This window comes from Erithacus rubecula, assembly GCF_903797595.1.
Source record: "Erithacus rubecula genome assembly, chromosome: 3".
Lineage (NCBI taxonomy): Eukaryota > Metazoa > Chordata > Aves > Passeriformes > Muscicapidae > Erithacus > Erithacus rubecula.
Genome location: NC_136689.1, coordinates 30,563,873 through 30,586,197, shown reverse-complemented (window position 1 = coordinate 30,586,197; position 22,325 = coordinate 30,563,873). Strand labels below are relative to the sequence as shown.

The window sequence follows — 22,325 nt, the reverse complement described above, 5'->3', positions numbered from 1 at the left end:
TCTACATGTTACTGACAAAAGGATGGAGGCTAGAGTTCAGAAGTACATAAAAACCTGGTCTATTATGTTAAAGTGGTCAGTGTGACCACTTTCTAATCAAAATCCTGATCTATTGCTTATATAGAAGCAAAAGAAAAAATATATAAGTGGGGTACACAGAAATCTGAAGCCATTCCCTCTTTATTAACAGTCTCAGTACTTTCAGTAAAGAGGGCTAATTCTGGGTTATTTTCTTGTGCAGATCTCATTTTAGTACATTATTATTGATAAAGCTTGTATAAAGAAACCTTTAAATCCACAGGCTTCCAGTTTACACTAGGATTATATTGAAATTCTGTAAAAATGTTCTGTTTTCCATTAAATGTGGCCCTGGAGTTCCTTTGCCTACACCATTATACACACCATTTGGAAATACAGCACACCATTTGTTTCTCATTCATATATTTAGAAATAATAACTCCATTATTCTGCATCCTGAATTTTCATACATTTTGTGGTTGAGTCACAGTTAGCTGAAATAAAATTACACCCTGAGATTTGGTAGTTTCATAATTGTTCTTTTAAGCTAGAAGTGTATGGCTGAAGCCCACTGAAAAAAATCTGAGTGATTTGTCTGTGGCTGAGTCATTCAGGCCTATGTAAGCTGTAATTTAAAGCTGATGTTATTATGTAAGTACTACCGTATGAATGAGGTTTTTTTAGTTCTGTTCACAGATGCAGAGCAGAACTATTCATAAAACACTGCATGAGATTTAATAACTTAATTAGTTACCTGTATTTTAAAAACATCTCTGCATTCAGGAAGCTTTACAGTTGTTGATAAGCTGCTTAGATATCTCAGAAAAGATCTCTCACTGTCCATGGTAATAAACAAGGACAGGGACATGTGTAATATTCTGTCCTTTTGTATGGGTAGAATCTACTAATTAATTCCTTAATCTGGAAACTTTGTGGGAATTTTCTATTAAAACAGACTGTTTTGCTGTAATTGCATTTGTTGCTCATTTAGAAAAGAAAAAAGGATGTTCTGACAGCAGTGGTCATGGCACCTTTTTGGAAGGGTGCCATTTCTTCTTCCTTATGAAGAAGAAAACAAGAATTCTTTTTAACTCTGGAAAATTGTATCTGCAGTACTTTTCCTTTTTCCCTTCTTCTGTGGTGACTGTAAATTTGTAAGCTAGCATCTGGTGGAATCAGCAGCTTTTTGCACTGAATGAAACTGCCTTTTGTCTCCCCCCTTTTTTCCCATCACTCATATTGTGATCACTAACAAAACATTAGGAAAACATTATTGTTAACAGTAATGCCATTGAAAAAATCTGATTTTGTAGGATGTTTTTTTCTGTTGTAAAGCAAAAAGAGCATAATGTATTTCATCAATATGCTGTCAAGTAAATAATTTTAACATATGAAATAAAGATTTAAAAATTAACTTAATTGCTGTTTTTAAAATTAAAAGGTGTATATGAGTTCAGATCTTCCAACTTGATGAGTTTTCTAATGTTTTTTTTCAAGCTATTTGTTTCCTCTTGTATTTAGTACTGGGCAAGGTCTTAAATCAGCCTGTATTCCTGTCTGTCCTTTGTCAGCTTTATCAATAGTGTCTGAACTTGAAATATAATTCTTCTTAGCCAGTAAAAAATCTGTTATAACTGTGCTGTGTTCCCTTTCCTAAAAATAAACCAAGATATTTTCGTGTCCTTTTATTGTTTGCAATGGTAATAATTTTCAAAACCTCGAAAACAAACTGCAACTCTGTGTGGCTTAGCTGGAAGTCTGAAGATGTGAATAAGCAGGCTTGTGTCTGTAATCTTGTCATTTCTGTGTGTCTCAAACCTGTGGGAAGTACTTTATACATATATACATCTATTTGGAGAAGGCAGGTGTCCTATACCTATCTAAGGTCATATTCCCCACACAGTCACAGAATGGCTTGGATTGGCAGGGACCTTAAAGACCATCTAGCTCCAAACCTCCTGACATGTTTTACTAGACCAGGTTGCTCAGTGCTCCATCCAACCTGGCCTTGAACACTGCCACAATCTACATCATCTCTGGCAACCTATCCCAAGCCTTGCCAACCTCACACTAAGAATTTCTTTCTAATGTCTAATTTAAACCAGCTTTCTTTCAGTTCGAAGCCATTCCCCCTTTTCCTGTCAGTACCTGCTCTTGTAAATAGTCTCTCTACATCGTTTTTTGTAGGCTCCTTTCAGGCACTGTCCTGTGTTCTTAGAGAAAGTGAAATTACAAAGGACACTGTCATGCTTCTGGATAGATTTTGATGTGATTGCTATAATTTGCATTGAGACTTCTCAAGAAATAAGAAATTAAACTGTTAGTATTCATTTCTGCCTGTTGTCTACCTATGCCTCAAATATATAATTTTTTTTTCTTTGTCTGGCCTACAGCTCCTGTTGTTTCTTAAAGCCTTTACTGAGACAGAGCAGACAAAACTGGCAATGCTTTCTGGCATCCTGTTAGCCAATGGGACTCTTCCTGCTACGATTTTAACAAGCCTCTTCACTGACAATATAGTCAAAGAAGGTAATCTTCCATATCTTTTTTCTCATCTTAGTTTTTTTAATAGGAAATGTATTTTATTGCAACATATTATATATATTGCAATAAAATGAAAGTTGGAAACTTGTGACTGTACAACAGAAACCAGTATTTTAAAGTGGAAGCATATACAGACAGCAGTGCCCAACATACTTAGGGAAATATTGTAAGAGGTCAGTCAGACAGAAAAAAGTCACATATCACAAATCCTTTGGGGTATGTTTTTGGTTTTTTTTGGAAGTCATACTTGTGTGTGCAAAATTGTAGAATTTATTTATTATTGTGGTACTATAAAGGTGTGAAGTATAATATCTATTCCTGAGATAGATCTCCTGGCATTCCTTCAAGTGTTGTCAATATCTTGTGAGTGAGAAGTGGGACAGAGATCCCATGCAGGCCAATAGGGTGTTGCAGAAGAAAAATCAGTCTCTCATTTTGCCTTCATACTACTAGTGATCAGTGACTGATAAACTTTCTCATGAATTTGTGTTTCTTATATGATGAGCAAAGGAGTTCTTTCAGTCTTAAGGTAGAATGCCTTTTTGAGATTACTTTTTAAAGGATTTTTGTTATATATTTATAGCCATCTACTTTGGAGTCCTGATTTTCAATTGCTTCCTCAACAATTGCTTTCTCTGGCAATTCTGACTACCTGGCATGATTGCAAATGTACTGGTAGTGTTGAGCAGTTTTCATGACCTGTTTTTAGTTTTGTTAAAAAGTTACTTATCAGCTAAAATGTATTCTAATTTTCATTTTTAAAAAAAATATTCTAACTTCATGTTCTCATTTGCAGCATGCTAACCACTATACTTGTTTTTTAAATGCTGCAGAAAGAAAGCCACAGCTGCAGTTTTGCTCTGTCATCACTCACAGCTTTTGGAATCAGAATTAAACTAGGAAAAATCTCAAACAAAAGCACTAATCCATGTTTTTAGGGTGATTGTTTGCAGTGTGTTTAAATGAATGTCTTCCTAGTTACAGGATGACAAGAGGCATTGGAAAACTCAAATTTTTAAAAATCATGGAAATTGTTATATTTTAAATTTAGCATTTTAAGAATGCAATTCTTATTTCATTATGAACTTATATTTCTAGGAGCCCAAACTTTTGTCAGAGCTTTCATATACTTTTAGTTCTTGCTTTATATATACTAAAAATACATTTTTGACAGAGTTTGAGGAAAAATTGTTGAGTATTGTGGGGTAGATATTTTATGTGAGAATAATTGAGGATGCAAAGATAGTTTAAAAATGGGAAACAAAGCAAGTAGATAATACATTAATAAACTCGATGATTTCTTTGATTTACAAAAATAAAATGCTACAGGCAGGTGAGTTTAAAATACATGAGGAAACAATTAAGTGAACTGAGGGTATTATTGATCAGCATGGGACTTATAATGTTGGTTGAGAAATGGCTGAAAGTGAGATAAGGATAGATGGTGTGGATGGGAGGTCTGTCAAGTTTGAGCACAAATTTAATTAATTTTTAGATTACCTTATTTCAGTGTTGTCATTACTATTAGATATATAGATGGAAAACAAAATATTATTTTGTGGATTGCTGACATACTTGTAGTAGAGATAGAGAAAGGTCTAGGTGGTGGTGGAATCTCCTCAGGGTTAAGTGTACCTTTCTTGTCCCCTGTGCTGGCAAAGTTATGCAAATACAAAGAGCAGCTAATGGGGCTAGTCAATAAAATAAATGGCTGAAATTACTTTCTGTAAATAAGGAAGAAAAAGAACAAAGCAAGCAAAAGGAGAAGAGCTATTTAAAGGAAAAGAGTGGCAGCACGTGCACAGAGTTTAGGAACAGACCAGTGATAAAATTGGGCTGTAATGAGAAGCAAGTTGGAAAATATGTGGGTAGTGAAGCCCTAGAACAACCTGTCTCTGTGTAATCCCAGCCAGCAGTCAAGCCCCACACAGCCGCCTGCTCACTCCCACACCAGCAGGATTGAGGAGAGAATGGGAGGGTTAAAATCTGGAGAATTCTTGGGTTGAGAGACAGTTTAATGAAGAAAGCAAAAGTTGCACACACAAGGAAGGCAAAACAAGGAATTGTTCACTGCTTCCTGTGGGCAGGTGTTCAGCCACCTCCAGGACAGCAGGGTGCCTTAGGAAGACACTTAAAATGTTCCCCCCTTCTTGTTTCTTCTCCTCACTTAATATGCTGAGCATGATGTCATACAGTCTGGAATATCACTGTGGTCAATTGGTGTCAACTGTCCCAACTGTGTCACTTCCCAGCTTCCTTGCCAGCAGGGCAGTTGGAAAAGCAGAAAAGGTCTTGGCTCTTTGTAAACCCTGCTCATCAATAACAAAAATGTATGTGTTACCAAGCCTGTGTTCAGCATAAATCCAAAATAAAGCCCCATACAACCACTGAGAAAAAAATTAACTCTACCCCAGATGAAAACAGCACACCCTATAATACTTTTGTTTTAAGCTAAATCTAGAAAAAAAAAAGTGTAGGATACCTGTATTGGGACAATGCTTGGTGACAGAGACTATTCCATTCAATTTTGATATTGAGCACATAAGAACATGGATATGCTGAAGTGTTTGCAGTGGAAGTTATGCCTGAGTCACCTGTTGGTTCACCAAGTTTTGTGAGTCTTGCTTAGTCAGCTTGCAGCACTCAGGATTGCTGCATCTTGTCCATACAACACTTCCCTAAGGATTGTGTCTTACAACCAAGCTCCTGAAATAAGCTTGCCAAAACTGCCACAACAGTCAAGATGTGTAAGGACTATTTGTGAACTTTACAGTGGTCTGGGAATAGTCTCTTCTGTTCTTGTTTGGTAACTTATTTAGTCAAAGTATCCTAGAAATAAAAATAATTAATATCTGTCTATAAAGGTGCTAAGAGTGATGAAGTTCCTCACCAGTAGGTCCCATTAACTCTGAGAGCTTCTGGACTATCTGGAGGTGAGAGAGAAAACTGCAGTGGCCAGCTGTAGCGTGGGGTTGTGCTTTTCATTATGCATCACCATTATCACTGCCTTCAGTAGCCCTGGTGTTGGTATGAGTGTAGTATGGAGAATCATAAATGACCTACAGACGACCTTCCTCAAGGATGAGCTTCATCTCCGAGCCCTTTCAGCTTCCTTCAGCTCCCTGAAGTGGAGAATCTGAAGCAGTTGTGGTGGTGGTGCAGCTCTAGGAAATAGGAGGTGTGAGTTTAATGGTTTATTAACTCCCCTGGGAAATCCATAGCTAGTAGAGTTTGTTTGATTTAGTACACAAATACTAATTTGTGCCTCGAGGAAGGAATTTTTTCACTTAAAATAATGTTTGTGCCTGGTAGAACTGACTTCTAAATGCCTTCTAGGAGGACATAGTACTATCAGTCACCTTGAAGTTGTGAAGTTATTTAACCCTATTCCAGGATTTGCTAGAAAAACTTTCGAAGATATGTTTTTTTTAGTTCTTGCTCCTGATTATCATTTGTTTTGTGCCAATAATTTCCTATTGGTTTAATGTATAATTTTTCTTTTTGCATTGTACTCACTGTACTCATCTGTACTCAGTCAGGGAATGTCGGAAAAATAATTGCGAAGAAAATCTTTGAACAACTGAATGGAGATGGGAAAAAAATATTTCCAAGCAATCTAGCATAATTCAGAAAACTAATTTTGCATTAAAGGAAAAATAGGCTTTTCAGTGCTTCATGTTTGTTTCTGTTGTCATAAATGTATTTTCATTTCACAGTCTTGTACCTTTTTTGTAACCTTGAACTTCTTAAAATAAACTCTAATTTTTAATGTTGAAAATTGCTGAAACATCTTTTGTGCTTTTCTCTAACAGGGATTGCAGCCTCTTTCGCTGTGAAGCTTTTTAAAGCATGGATGGCAGAGAAAGATGCCAATTCTGTTACCTCTGCTTTAAGAAAAGCCAACCTCGATAAGAGATTGCTAGTAAGTACAATATATTTTCAATAATCTTTATCTCTCCCAGGGAAAGAGAAGGAAATGAAATGCAGATGGTAATTTGCTGTAAGCATGTTAACTCCCCCTCAGACTCTGTTAGCGTTTCTAAAATGTTTTTAAACACAGCAATATTGTTATGGCTGTAGCATTGATACAGGTTCCGGAATATTAAGTTTCACATGGTTTTACATTCTGTCTATTTTTCCTGTAGTCAGATGCCTTCTGAGAGACTGTATATATGGGGCTTTGGAATTAAATAAATGGGGATTTTTTTTCTAACTGTTGCTAGCAAAACATACCAGCAAATTTAAATATGTTTTCCTTTTGTAAATAATATATGAAGTACAAGAAATTATTATTAGAATATGAGTTTTTGAAGCATCAGTGTTTAAATTGTGTAGTGAATGAACAGTAAGCTAATTTGCTGCAGCAGTAGCCATCTAGGTAGCATAAATTGTCCTGCAGTGGTGACAGCAGACTTAGTAGGTGCAGTGCAGGAAGGCTTTCAGCCTTAGGGCTCAAAACCTGTGCTCTGGGCTTGTAGCAAGGTATTCAGAGAATATATGAATATGTAGCAATTTCGTGTGCCTTTTTCTCCCAGGGTTTTTCTGAAGATCATTTGGGGCTTTTTAATCCTCAGAAGGATTGCTGCTGCAATAATCCAGTCAAATACACTTGCTGTGTAGCACTGCCCAGAGACTCTGCAGTATTTCCTGTTTCTACCTCAATAATATATAATTAAGCAAGTATCTTTCAGAAGTGAAGCAGCCTCCTATGCCTCTTCATCTCTTCAATTTGTACTTGATTTTAAATATCCAAATCATAAATAATTTACCATTAAGCTGAAAAATGGGCTAATTACACTGTTTATTTGAGGGGGGGGTGAGGAAGAAAACTGCATTTATTTCTCTTACAAGCTTGACTGACTTAAACTTTCAGCTGTTGCTCTCATTACTCTTCTCTGTTAAACAACTGTAAAGTATCAGATGATGTTGCCTAGCATAGAAGCCCTCATGAAAGTTTCTTCTTAATCTCATTAGTCAGTAAGTAAATAGATGGAAAGTCTCCAGCTTCTTTGTTAAAATAATGTGCTATCCATCCCACAGATCATTGTTAGGACACCAAGAATGGATGGTAACCAAATGCCATGGAATGCTTTCCAATATGGGGTATTTTCTATAGTGTTTTTTGAGAATAATTTTAACTTTTAACTTTTCTGAGTATCTGGACTTTCATAAATTGACAGTGTCTTTTAGTTAGAAATGCCTACAGGAGTTAATGTTTAACAGTACATAGTGGATTTTGTGATTTTTGTTAAATGATGCATTAGTGGTAGGCCAGGGTGCTGGGCCCTCTTATGTATTGTTGAATGTATTTTTCTTAAGAGATAAATGTGTGGATGTGCTGGAAGGGCATGATAAGTGTGCTTTGCCTATAATGGCTTTGCCATCTTTTTCTTTGTACTTTCCCTAAAAGACTCTGGGAATCTGGGAAAAGTATGGCTCCTCTTAGGACTGTTTTTAGCAATGTGTTGTGCTTGTGGCTATTCACAAATACATGCACTTCACATGGAGTGGCTGTTAGCTTATTGCTAACTGGACATCATTTTTTCCCTCCACTAGAGTGAAACACTGCAATATGAATGAAGTGTTGACTTTTCCAGTGTGGATACAAGCAGTGTTTTAAGTGAAGTAACAGGTTATTCCCACTCTTCATTCTTCAAAAACATTCTTTCCATTCTGTCAAGAGTCATAGTTGGTTATTTAACAGAGAGCATTCCTGTCTTTTTAGGAACTATTTCCAGCCAACCGGCAGAATGTGGACCATTTTGCCAAGTATTTTACTGAAGCAGGTCTAAAAGAGCTCTCAGATTTCCTTAGAGTTCAGCAGTCACTGGGGACTCGTAAAGAACTTCAAAAAGAACTACAGGAACGTCTCTCTCAGGAATGCCCAATTAAGGAGGTAAAAGTGGGGGTATTTTTACAACTTTCTGTTTATATAATCATAATCAAAGACTTAAATCAACATTAGGTAGAGAAGAACAGATTTCTTCTGTTTTTCTTTAAGCTGTTTTAAGTTATTCATCAGTTCACTCAGTGCTTAAGACTAAAGCGGGCAAATATCCTCTGGATTTCCAAGTGTAGTTATCTGTTGGATGTGGGGGGTTTCCTTCATGTATCCTTTAAAATCATTAGCTGTTATGTTGGAGGGGAAGCACAAAATCTTGTTCTGATTTTGTTTCCTAATATTTCTACACCATGGTGTTGTAAATGATTACAAGTATTTGGAAAGTCAGCATAATTTCTGATTCATTGTAAATGTCCCTTATTTCCTTTTCCAGGTAGTGCTTTATGTAAAAGAAGAAATGAAAAGAAATGAGCTGCCAGAGCCAGCAGTGATTGGTCTCCTTTGGACCTGTGTCATGAATGCTGTGGAATGGAACAAGAAAGAAGAGCTGGTTGCAGAGCAGGCACTCAAACATCTAAAGGTGTGTGGGTGAAGAGGAGAAGAAAGCTGTGAATTCACAGAATGCATTCTTTGGCTGTCAAGTTTTTACCTGTTTAAATCCAGGAGATTTAGATTTTTGAAGGCTGATGCTGAGCATACCAAGCATTGTGTATAATCTGACTTCAGTCAGATGCAAAAACTGAGGTAGTTCTGCTCATAGAGTACCCTGAGTTCCACAGTGCCAGAGCAAGCCAAGGTGCTCATAGCCTGAGCACCTCTTCCTTGTGCTTTCCCAGGGTGTCAGGTCCCTGAGAGGCTTCTTGCAGTGGGGCAGGGCTAAGCAGCTGCTGGGAATCTACCTGCTCAGACCTGACTAGTAAGCCTGCAGTGTCTTTGCAATGTCTTTGCCAGAAGCAAAGGCATTTTGGGAGCATGGTGTGGCAGCACCTGTGCTGGCTGTGCAGAGGGCTGGATAGATCAGGCAGGAATGCTGAGGCCAGAGTCTGTGAATTGATTGTTGCCAATGTTGGCTGTGGTAGCTAGATAATCAGTGAGTGGTCAAGTGAAAAGCCAGGAGCTGGCTTAGGACTGTGTGCATACAGTGTGGTTATTCTCTGATCCAACTACTGTCCTTGAGGACAAGGCAACTGAATACCTAAAAAGACAGAATGCAATATTGCAGTACCACCATTTGCATGGTGGTACCAAAACTAAAGGCCTTGGGATAGAAAAGAAACACCAAAGCAATGCAGAGGCATCAGTCACTGTCATCATTGATGTTCCTCATCTAAGTCTGAAGTAATTGTGCAGTGCTAGACACTGGATCTGAGAGCAGATGCTTTTCAGCAGATTTAGTCCTTTTAAGCAGGTAATCTGTGACAAAAAGAATATTCCCTCATAGCCAGGGCTTCAAAGTTTTGCCCTGGAACAAAAACAGTCTGGACTTTATTATTTATGGTAAAATAGATCTTTCTTCACATTGGATGTCTCCCCATACTTGGGTGTTCTCTTGCTGGTTTAGTTCCTACTGCTGCTGTCCTTTTGTCTGATTTTGGTTTCCCAATCAGTAATCCTAGAAATGCAGCCACTTGGGATGTTGTGTAGTCTTTGATGGTAAGACTGAATGCCTTCAAGTTTTCTCAAGTGGATCAAATAGCAGGGGAAAGACAAGATAGCTTCCAGAAGGAGGAGAGACATTGTTTTTCTTGTTCTTTTGATGTAAAATTTGATTATCTCTCTTTGAATTGTAACAAAATATCCATTGAGGTTTACTGTCTAGTACTGCAGGGCAAATTAACAAACATTTTCTGGAATATTTGAACTCTGGGAAAAAAGAAACATAGTACAGAAAAAAGAAACAAGTACAAATCTTGTTGACTGAATGTTTAGCCCTATACATCTCACTGACCCAATCCATCAGCTATGTATGTACCCCCAGTGAATTAGGTTAAGGTGTCTTGCCTATATAAGATAAGCATCTTTCTAGGTACATCCATTTTCTAAAAGCAGGAAAATTTGTATGGGATATTTACTATTTGCACTCAGGGGTAAGATTTTAATAGAAATTTAAACTTTGATAGCTGCTTCTTTGCAGTTCAGTCTTCAAAAATGAAACGGCATTTGTCACATCCTTCCCCTTAGGGATAGCTGGAGACAGATCTTGGATCCTTCTCTTAGGTCTGTCAGCTACCTCAGTGTATGAGCCAACTCCAGAAAGTGAATTAACAGTGTTAGGATGATACAGAGCTCAGTTCTGTGCCCTCCTGTGTGTCAGTGTCCCAGGAAACAGTCAGGGAGTTGCTTTGACCTGGTGCTGTGATTGGGATGTGTATAAATACATACTTGATGTGTGACATGCCAGATGGTGAGGTTTATTCTTGTATGGCTCTAGCTGACAGGTAACTTTCACAAAGCACATTGTCAGAGCTTTGACATCTGGATACCAGTCTCTAACTTCCCAGATTCTTCCAGTAAGTTGTGCACAAGGCACCCCTGAAAAGATGTGTCCGAACACAGAGTATTGACCTAGTTTACAGATCTTAAAAAGCCTTGCTGGATCAGTAGCTACCTAATGGCAGGGTGGAGACTGGTAGCCATGAACCAGTGTACTCAGGCAGTGCAGTAAAAGTCATGTGTGCCATCCATATGGCAGGACCAGCAGGAGCTGACCTCAGGAGGAGACAGGGCAAGCTGTTCAACCCTGGATCTCACAGAATAAGCTCCTCATTGTCCCAGTAACCTCACTGTGACACTGGGCTTACAGCCTCAGCCTCCTTCAGTGCAGAGAAGAGATGTTCTCCCTGGGTGATGACAATCTTCCAGACAATTCTCACTGGAGGCAAGGCTCTGGTGAGCTTCACAGCAGTGTGAGTGCTGGCCCCCTCCTGCTCTCTAACGTGATACAAATGGAAAATAATGCCACTTGCTCAGCCAGCAGTGCAAAGAAGGTTCCTTAGTCAGTCAGACATTTGTGAAACTTGTAACTGTGAGCCTGTACCAGTTGAGAAGTGAGGGAGGAATGTGAAGGGGATAAAGTAAGATGTGGCAAAATGAAGACAATTTACTTCCAAACTGAAAACATAGGCCTTTTATTAGAAGTTATTAATGTTTATAGACTTCACAAACATGTGGATGAGGGTGAGTTCTGCTCAGGCTATTAAACCAACTGCACTGTATGTTGCCCTGCTTCCCTTGCAATTTGCCTAGATACCAGCTTGATGCTTCAAGGGCTAAAAAGGGAAAAAGAGCTACTCAGCCTGCACAAGCTTTTCAGTGCTCTTACCAAAGCACTGACGTTGTTTCTCAAATGTGGCTATACCTGCCAGGAGTAGAAAAACTTGGCCTGTGCTGTTAGCTCCATCTAGCCATTTTAAGGGAGTTTCTTCCCAAAGTACTAAATACCATCAGCCTACTGAGCTGCTCATTGCTATTGTGATTTAGTGTTCTTCTAAATAGCTGATAATTATTGAAAAATGCTCTCTGGAGCAACCTTTCAAATTTCAGTTGATTTTCTTATGTTTTAATAATTATTTCCATGGATCACCCCTCAGGATGTAGCCCCTTGCAGAGAGGGGCTGAACTTTTAAACATGCCCATCAGTGTTGGGGGTGGTGGGTGGTTTGTCACCTAAGACAAGCAGCAGCCCTGGTCACTCAGATCAGAACTCTGGGATATCAGGCTGTTCCAAATCCAGCTGGAGAATGCTGAACTGGGGGTTACTGAAAACTTGGAAGAAAGGCTGAGCTGATTAGTGCAAGAGCAAAAGAAGTAGTAATTGCAATGTGTGTATGATTAGGGTCTCTGAAGATCAAAGGTAATTTAACTTCATCTCTGAAAAATGCTCCTACTATTATCTTAAATTTGATTGCAGTCTTAGCTGGACTCATCACAGGCTAAGATGACAGGAAATTGAAGAGATAAAGATATAAACACTAGCTTTTAAGGAAAGATATGGTCCTTCAGAGTAATTTTTAGTTTTAAGATCTGAAATAAGAGGGGAAAATTGCACAACAAATAAGTTTTTGCTGTATATTTTATTATCAACTCCAGGAAAAGACAATGAAATTTACTACTACTGTCTTGTCATAGTAAGAGTAGCAGTTAATACTGTGCTTGGAAAAAGGTTGCTGTTTACCAAAGGGTGTCATGGTATTCTTGACTGTGGTAATGAGAAAAAATAAGGGTAGTTGATCATAGTTAGCTTGGAATAATTTGCTTTATTTCAGTATCCTGGGACTTCTAAAACCCCTGTGAAACTAGACACTTTTTTCATGTATTTCGTCATGAGATGTCTTATGTTCTGAACATCTGTAAAGCATCACTCCTGAATGAACAGAATGCTGCATTGTGAAATGTATGACAGAAGTAATGCCAGATTGTGGGCTTTATAAATTGATTTTACAGAATTCAGTTACTAAGTGGTACTGAATTTTAGTTTACAGCATGCAGGACATGCTACAAAACATCATGGATATTTGTGTATATGCATTTATGTGTTTTAGAAAATGCAGTGTGCAAGTAAATCTAAGGTTTCAGTGAAATATTTTCAAGGATGAAATTCATGATGTTTATTCAAAAAAAGTTTATTTATTTTTAAGCGTACTGACATGCATTTTGTTTGTTACCATCTCTTCCTTTCAGCAATATGCCCCCCTGCTTGCTGTGTTCAGCACTCAAGGCCAGTCGGAGTTGATCCTTCTCCAGAAGGTGCAGGAGTACTGTTATGACAACATCCATTTCATGAAAGCCTTTCAGAAGATAGTGGTACTCTTTTATAAAGGTAAAAGTGTATAATCCACTGGTGTATTCTGTGCTTGGATTCTCAGTGTCAGCTGCTCTCCTGTGATGTTTCACCAGGTAGTGCATATGAGAAGGCTGTGTTGGTGTTGAACTCTGGAATACTTTGTGCTTTGATAGTTCAAATGAGTGTGTGGCAGCAGGGAAAGCCAAAACAAGCCCTTCTCTTCCTCTGTTGCTTTCATCCCATATTCAAGGAGCATGAGCAGGATTAAGCACTGTCCAGTCACTTCAAGTGCAGTTTAGTCATTGTATAAAACTAGTTCTAGGAAGACATTTCTATAAACTTCTGGCAGATTTCAAAAGTAGATCAGAGCTTGGTTTTAAGAAACCTTGAAAGTGCAAACCCTCTTAGCAGGAAGATTTTTCAGGGGTTTGGAGTTGCAGGTTTTTTTGTTTTACTCACTCCCTACCAGAAGGAGCTTTTCTTATTCTTCTTTTCCTGCCAATTTTTTGCAGGTGCTATAGTTTTGATGGATTTCATTTTTATTGTGAAATTGACTTCTTCACAAGTTTATTCTGATCAGGTTGTCATAGAGACTAATGGTCTTGCACTGCATGTGATGGGTGGGTGCCTAACAGTTTGTTCTGACGTTTTTGCTATAAATAGTTGGAGGAGAAAAATCAGCAGGAGTAGGACCCTAATGTTGATCTTTGTTCACCCTGTTGAGTCCAGGTACATGTTCAAGGCAAAATAGTTCCAACTGTTAAAATAATTTCATGGTTTCAGAAGGCAGAAGGAAGTGAGTCATGTGGATTTATTTCTATCCTCCTCTCAATATAGCATGGCCTCAATGATAAATGAAAAAGCAATGCACCTTGTCCTTCTGGCCTCAAATTCTACAATTTGTAAATGCTGTTAATGACCATGGAACAATTTGAGGCTGCAAGCTGCAGCAATCACTTGATTCAATTTTCTTTGGAAAAGAACATTTGCTTTAGACATGGTGAATGAGAGGCGTAATTGCAGTGGACTCAGAACATAACTGATGGTCAAACCAGAAATAGTGTTGTGTAGGATTGCCTTCGGAATTTTTGTGGACTCATTACTGTGTTAGCCTGCAAGAGCAAGCCTGACATTCCCAAAGCATTTAAAAACTAAAAAGAAAATAAATCACTGAATTGTATATTAAACTTAACATGATTGAAGACCCACCTACTCTGCTCACCCCACGTGCTCTTCTTCTCTCTCTGGAGATCACTTGGGCAGGCTTGTTCAGAGGGCTGAGAAGACTTCAGCCTCAGCACTAGAGGTGCCACATACTGTTTAGGATTCATGTGATGTCTAGAGGAGTGTTTGGAGGTGCTGTATGGTCTGTGCAGTATGTGCAGTGCCTGTACTCGTGCTGGAATACCTGGGGTGGGTGTGCTGCAGCACCTGCCTCTGCCATCTGATGCAGTCATGGGGCAGCACGGCTGCCAGCCCCTCCTGGCCCCTTCCTGGCTGAAGCTGGATCTGCCCTGTTTGACAGACCTGCTGCCTGCTGGCAGCTGCTTGCCTGACCCTATAGCATTACAGTCATAGGGCCCTTCTGGGTGCTGGATGCAGGGAGCATCAGCTCCATCTGATTTTGGCAGCTTTGGAGTTAAACAGTGTCCATTAGGTGAGACATGCTACTTTCTCAACTGGAGAAGATTCTGGGAGCACTAGGCCTTCAGCTTCTGTTTCTTCTACATGACTCTATTGAGTTTTAATGGCTCATGGTGTGGGTTATACAGTTCCTTGCTTCCTGCCTCTTATTTGTTTCAGTGCTGGTAGATTTCACCCTTTCCTTCTCCTCAGTTCATATCTATCCACTAAAACCAAACTACCAAGTCTTATTAGAGACATACACTTTATTTAGGTAATTTCCTAATGACAGCATATCTTTTGTTTCCTAATAGTTGAGGAAAAAAGCTCCCTAAAACTGTTGTTACTGGCTGTGTCAGTGGCTGAGGGAACAGCAGACAGCCTTGTTCCCCTTTCTGTTGTTCTTCAGTAATTATGTACAAGATCTAGAGAGGTTTCAGGGTCCCTAGTGAACTTCATCTAGTGACAAATAAAGATATCTGAATATCTGTGAATGGGCAGATAAAAATGCAGCTTTGTGCCAGCATGAATGTGGACAGTTTGTTGCTTGTTACTCATTATGAGGGAGTGCTTCCTGGACATAAAAATAGTCAGCAGTGATGGTAGGCACCTAATGCCAGTCATGCTCTGACAAATTTAGTTCTATGCCTACTCTCATCAGCATGTCCAATATCTTGCATCTTAATGCTTTCCATATTTCCATTATGAAATAGCCCATGGATTACTTTCCTATGAGTTACCTGGAAGTACCTAAACATGTTGACAGCTGGGGCTCATTAGCACCTAGAAGATCTTGAAAATCTTTGGTGTTGATTTTTTTATTTATTATTCTGTCTCTAAACAAGAAGGAACATCTGTTTTTTCCCCAATGTAAACCCAAGCCCTGTTTTCCCTTAAGTAGCAGCAGCTTCTTACCAGCTTGTAGGTATAATTTACAAAAGCAGTTCCACAGCTGGTTAAACCTCCTCATCATTATTATTTGTATTATTACTGTTCTAGCCTTATGTTTCTGAGACAGTACAGAGAAAAACAAGCTGTCCAGTTCTATACTGATTCCCTAAGATGTTGCTATAGCTATCATGTTGCTTCTCAGGTTTTCACTTAAAGCCAGTACAATTGTTAATCTGTCAGCTGCATTTTGACCAAGATCTAAAAGCCAGTTGCAAAATAAGAATTACTGAATTCTGAGTGGCACTCAGTAAGATTGCTGGTTTCTTTGCTTGCATTGTAAGATTTATGTTGTTTGTTAGTTTCTTCTGTGTTGCAATGTGTCACTTATTTATTGATAAAATAAGCATTGTTGTTATTGGAATGCATATATATTTGTGTATATATATATGTATATATCATATTCACCTGTTGATCCCCCTTCTTTTTAGTTTATGTCTGTCCTTGAAATTTCAAATGTGAAATCTTGACACTTGAAATTAATGATGGTTTGTTTCACAAAGATCAGAATATCATCCTTTGAACAGGAAGCACAAAGCCTCTGTGTACTTTTTCATTAGAATTCAAGACAGCATTTACAAAATGCAAGAAGAAATAACTGATCACTAGTACACATGGAATAGGACTCTAGTTTGAGGCATAATTAAGCCTCAGAGATATTCTTTTGCAGTACAGAAATACAGAAACCAAATGATGCAGACTGACAGAGATTCTCAAACTCTGCAGGCAACACTTAGATGAATGGAATCTTCAAGTTTCACTTCATACAGGGTTTTTGTTTTTTGATGGATCACAATTATCTTTAAATATCTTCATTATTCAATTACTTTTTGTGGTACTTAATACAAAATTTTCCTGGGAAAAGCCCAAAACAAACCAGAAAGGTCTTAACTGTACTGTGGGTGACATTCCTTGCATTGAAAGAACTCTTGCCTGAAGGCTCTGTTCTCCCAGCTGAGTTAGCTGCAATAGAGTTGAGTTCTGCAGATTGATTGACTGTGTTGGCAGCTGCCAGGGTGTGCTTTTCCCTTTACTGCCTGTGGCTATGTGGTTTGAGTTAAAGCAGAAGTTCACTTGAACCGGGTGATTGAGTGCAAAGCTGAAACCTGAACTTCAAGTAACTTTCCAGTTAACCCTGAAGAAGAGAGACTGGGCTGTTCAGTCTCCTCTGCAGCTTCTCCCTTTCATGAGGGACGTCCCTGGAGGCTCTGGCTGTGGGTGGTTTGAGTGGCAGTTGGCTGCACCTGCAGGAAAAGCAGCTCTGAGGGTGACATCACCTGGGACTGCAGTGAAAATGATGTGCACACGCCCACAAACCGCAGTGCTCAGCTTCAGCCATTAAAACACATCTATAATCAACTGTAATGAGGAATAACTATATATATACAAAATGAGTCATTCCCTTCATCCTCCTTCCATTTTCCCTTCCCACTGCTTCAAAGCAACTCAGAGGTATGATTAACTGCACCCTGTCCTGCATGATTGTTGAATTGAGCGTCTTTGTGCTGGTGGGAGAATGCCATCCCTTATGAGCACTGGAGGCATGAATGTATTACACATAATATTTCTTAGAAATTAAAGGAGCATTGCAGTTGTCCTTTTTGTAGTTCAGAGCATTTTGTTCTCCTCTGTTAGGGTAGGAGGTTTATTGCCATGGAGTTAAATACAGCCAAATTTTTCATCTTCCAGACTGGTGAATGTTTTAATCTTTAAGGCACACTGTGAGACTATACACTGCTTTTATCAGATTGGGGTTTTGGGAAGGAAGGGAGAAATTGCACTTTCCCCTTTGACAACAAAACCATTGACCTTACGGGCTTCAAATAAAAAAAACAGACTTGAGTCCTATTGCTTTTGAACTGAGCTATGTGCCTACCTGGAGGTGCTTCCTTGTACAGTATCATAATGTGACCTGCATGCAGCAATGGGCTTCAGCACTTCTATACAGCTGCTTCATACTTGTGAGTGTCCACAGTGCCCCAGAGCTTGAGCTGGGGACAGGGTTGCTCTACTTCAGTTTTTTTGGTTGGTTTTTTTTTCCCTGAAATCTCTCCTGATTTTCTTTGCCCATTCTTATGTGTCATACCCTGAGTAATTTTGCAGATGCAGTTGTGTGAACTTAAGGGCACGCACTCCTACATTAAACTGTAGGATTCATGAGTCCATGTGAAATATTTTCAGGTTTGCTAAATTAAAATCCAGATTCATTAAACACTGTAATGTCCTTGAGCTGCTGCTAAGGATTATCAGCAAGTATTTAATGCAACATGTTCGAAACCTCTTTCTTATTTCCAGCATTTCTGTAACATTAGAGAAAAAGTTCATTGTGGCAGGTTGTGATTTCAGGAAGATGCTGTATTTTGTGCCTCTTGTTGCTTCACTAAGCACAATTTATATGTACAATATGTATGTAAAAGCCTAGAGCCAGCTCAGTCCCATTTTCCCTGTATTTTCTCAGCATTACTGTCAGCTGCAGTAAACTGCAGAAGAGGTTTTATTTTGGAAAAGTGCCTGAGAGACAAGGCAAATTTCCAGTCAGATGCACTTACTAAATTCCTAGTTTTCAGGCAGATTTCACATTCAGTTACTTTTGAATGTTTTGGAATAGTTTTGATTAAGTTCAAACATATCCCTGGTTGCTTCCATGTGTTTATTATTCAACAGCATATGTGAAATGTGTCTCCTCTGTCTCATTTGATCAGATGCTTTGGGGTTTTGGTGTCATTTATTTCTGTTTGTCTTCTTCCCTTCCCTGCCACATCTGCTGTAACTTTAGGCTGAAGCAGAAGGTGATGGTCAGGGTCGGTGCCTTGGCAAGCAAATACCCAGTGGGTGGGACAGCACCAAGAAGCTCAGGGAAGCAGTGAAGTACATAAATGTGTTGATTTTGAGCAGAGAGGGTAGTTTGTTCAAAGACAAAAAGAATGGAAATTTTTACGAGGTGTAGAAAGCTGTCTTTAGTCTTTTTATAGAACAAATACAGTTTAATTTTTTTTGTTGTTGTTGATGATGATGTATGTTCTTGCCTCTTGTATTACATAACTGCCAAAATGCCATTGTGGATCCCAGATTTTGCCTTCACAGCCATCAATTACTGAGATACTTGGCTTGGCTGGATCACAGGAGCTTTGTCCTGGGGCTAGAGGTCTGTTGCTGGACCTAAATTTGCATATGTTGGTAACAATAAGTGTCCTTGCTATTTATTAGTATTTCTTTATTCTGAATTGTACTCAGCCTCACATGTGCTCACTGACAGCTATTTTGTTCCTGATGCTTGACATAAAAATGTCATCTGTGCTGTCCATCCAAGCCAATCCCTTAAAATGGGTGGTCTGAATAGTGACCTTAAAACTTATTAGCTAAAAACAATTTAAGACCTGCAAAAAATTCCTACTGGCTGTCTTTTAAGTGTTCAATCAGGAGGTATCTGTCACTTCAGACTTCAAGAACCATGCACAATTCTGTGATACAACAGCAAGAAAAAGCATGGTAATTCTTATTGTGGTAACTTCCAAGATGTGCAGGCTGATTATTGTATTTTTTTAATCCAGCAATCTTATGTGGTATATTTAAAACAGATGAATAAAGAACTCTTCTTGACAGAAGCACAATATTTGATACTGTATTTTAAGCCTAATTCATTACACATTTTATTGTGTCTGGAACCCATTATATGCATTAAATATTCTGTATTTGTAGCTTAATATAGATCATGCAAAACTTGTTCCACTGCAATCATATCAGGTTTATGCAGCCTTTAAAAATTTTTTTCTCCTCTCATGTTCAAAATCTGATAATCTCTAAAAAATATTTTTTTTCTTTTTTGCAAACACTGATCTGTATTTCAGCTGATGTTCTGAGTGAAGAAGCTATCCTCAAGTGGTATAAAGAGGCACATGTTGCTAAAGGCAAAAGTGTTTTTCTTGACCAGATGAAGAAATTTGTGGAGTGGCTGCAAAACGCTGAAGAAGGTATGAGTTCATTTGAAGAACTATGGTAGTCTCTTTGCAAAACAGGTTTTTTTTTTTTTCACATTTTAGTTGTACCAGGATATGAAGTTTTCAGGACTCAAAATACATAATAGCAGTCATGATAGTCTCAGCTGTTTCCAGGCATGCCAAAACCTAACAACACTTGCTGCTTTTTTAGTGATTATGGTGTCCCTATGAAGACCTTTATTCATTGGTACCACTTGTCTATAGATAAACTCTTCTAGCTTCTGCAGGGAGGAACTCTGCACTGATGACAGCATCAAGTACCTTGGTGCTGACACCTGCAGCTGAACAGTTTTCTGTTTCAGTGCCTTTTTGTTATTGTCATGTTTAATGGCATATAGCATGAACTTGCCTGTGCCCTGGCTCTTGAAACTGGCTTTAGCTGAATGGTCAGGTTAACATTATATGGTCTGTATTTGCTGCTTTAAAGTGGTTATTTAGAAGGGGAACTAGTTTCTTTAGTCCCTAACTTGCTTTTCCTCATGTTCTTGATAGGAAAATACTTCTACTGAATAAGTTATCTTTTTTGCATGGAAGAAGACTTCCTCATCAGTTGGGAATATAAATCCATGTGTAATAGATAGGGATAGAATTATCAGGGTTCATTTGCATCCATTTAATACAATTAATTTTATAAACTTGGAGGGAATATGTACTAGTGACAAGGAGCAGATAAAACTTAGCAGCAATTCACACATTCAGATAGCAGTATAAAAATGGCAGCTGCTTTCACGCTTGAGATTTTAAGTGGGCAAGCTTGGTCAAATTATGCTTCCCCCCCCTTTTTAATTTTCTGCTTGTATGCCTCAGTTGCTCTTTATTTTTGTCCTTTCCTGCATGTCCCCTCTGCCAGATGTCCTTAATTACAAAGTCCAGTACAAACAGAGACAAAATGTTTCTGTAAGAGCACGCAGACCATGTTTGCTCTCAGAAATCTGATCTCTATGGTGTAATATTTTTTGGCAGTGAGCCTTTTCCTGTCAGGTGAACACAGAAATGCAATATGATGCAAAGTAGCTTTAGGTTACAAAACCAGCATGTGCATTCCTGCTTATAGGTTACTACTACTACTTCTGCTTCTATTACTAAATTAACTGTATCTTCTGCTATAGAAATAATTTAAAAATTTGGTTTGTACATGTTTCATACCTCCTGCAGGGTAACACCACTTAGCCTTTCTAGATAGGCTGGATGGTGATGCTGATATTGATATTTGCAAAGCAAATAGTTTTAAGAGTGCTTCCTGGATGAGAGCAGTACAGTCTACTCATAGAGATTAGAAGAGTGAGCAAATAATGCTGATCCTTTATTAAATTCAGCTACACATTGTGTGGCTCTGTAGAGGAGAATCAGAATAATTCACAGGAACATGGTGAAAATTTTAGTGACAGATCTGTAAATGAAGAGCTCCACCATGGAGGGCAGCAGAGTAAACCTGCATCTCCTGAAGCTGTGTTTGCTCTGTTTGACCTGCCAGCCTTTCCTAGGAAGTACTAGGCCTGGTGAAAATTTTCATTTTCGTTTTTGGAAGGATATATTGTTATTTTCATAGAATTATTCACATCAGTGTTCTTGTGCAACCTACATGAAGTGTTTTCCTCTCTTCTCTTCTAGAGTCGGAGTCTGAAGGGGAGGAGAACTGAGGTGGTTCCACAAAGCCCAGTCTCAATCTAGGTTAATGCCAAATGCGCTTGGGAATGCCATACTGTTCAAGCAAAGAGGCTTTACTTCAGTGTCATACAGAAAACTATAGACTAGACTTTCCTTTTGTTTAGAAGAATAAAGGTTTTTAATGGAGCCCTGAGGCATTAGATGCTTTACTTGGGACTCTACCTCTGGCTCAGTGTACACTAACTTAGGCAAAGACATTCAGCAAGGAGCCATATAGAAAAAGTGAAATGAAATACTTATGGACTCCTTTTTATTAACGGTCTTTTTCAGGTACTATGGTATATGAACACTCCAATTTCTGTTTATAGAACTGTTTGGTCTGTGTTTGTAGCTCAATATTGGCTTGTGTATGTGATTTGACACCACCACATTTTTTTGAATAAATGGCTTTTATATCTTAGTTTTGTGGTATTAGTGTGTATGTAAAAGTTTGAGCTTGCTAAAGTTTTTATGATTATTCATGTGAAAATTACACAAGAATGCCAAAAGACCATTTTCATACTGCCCCAAAAAATCAACAGCTGTAGTTAACTGGTGTAGAGATCATTGTTAAATATTTATTCCCATTCTTACATACAACTTCAGACAGATTAACAATATTCCATAAAACAAATACTGATTAATTCTGTTCCTTAATTTAAAGAAAATGTACAGGAACAAATCTGTGGAATCTCAACTTTGCAGTTTATGCAAATGATATATATATAGTAATGTGCTCTGCTCAGTTCAAACTACACTCAGTTATTGGTGATCACTGAATTTTGAAAGAGAAATTGTCTCATTTTAGAAGAATTAGCTTCAAAATATGCATGACTAGAAGTCATTACATGTAAAATCTGAAATTTATTTACATCAGATTTAGAAAAGCCAAGCTTGTATTCTTACAGGGGAAAAGCATGAC

General features: G+C 38.4%; 1 protein-coding gene across 2 annotated transcripts in view; it reads left to right on the top strand.

Annotated features, from left to right (window-relative positions):
• Positions 1–21,824, top strand: part of BZW2 (basic leucine zipper and W2 domains 2) — a 56,669-nt gene extending 34,845 nt beyond the window's left edge. For both annotated transcript variants that reach the window (XM_079299989.1, XM_079299988.1), the window contains exons 6-12: positions 2,412–2,547; positions 6,375–6,484; positions 8,288–8,458; positions 8,838–8,984; positions 13,085–13,223; positions 19,607–19,729; positions 21,368–21,824. In XM_079299989.1, the coding sequence (XP_079156115.1) occupies positions 2,412–2,547; positions 6,375–6,484; positions 8,288–8,458; positions 8,838–8,984; positions 13,085–13,223; positions 19,607–19,729; positions 21,368–21,396 (855 nt within the window). In that variant the 3' untranslated portion in view covers positions 21,397–21,824. The remainder of the gene's footprint in view (positions 1–2,411; positions 2,548–6,374; positions 6,485–8,287; positions 8,459–8,837; positions 8,985–13,084; positions 13,224–19,606; positions 19,730–21,367) is intronic.
• The last annotated feature ends 501 nt before the right edge of the window (positions 21,825–22,325 follow it).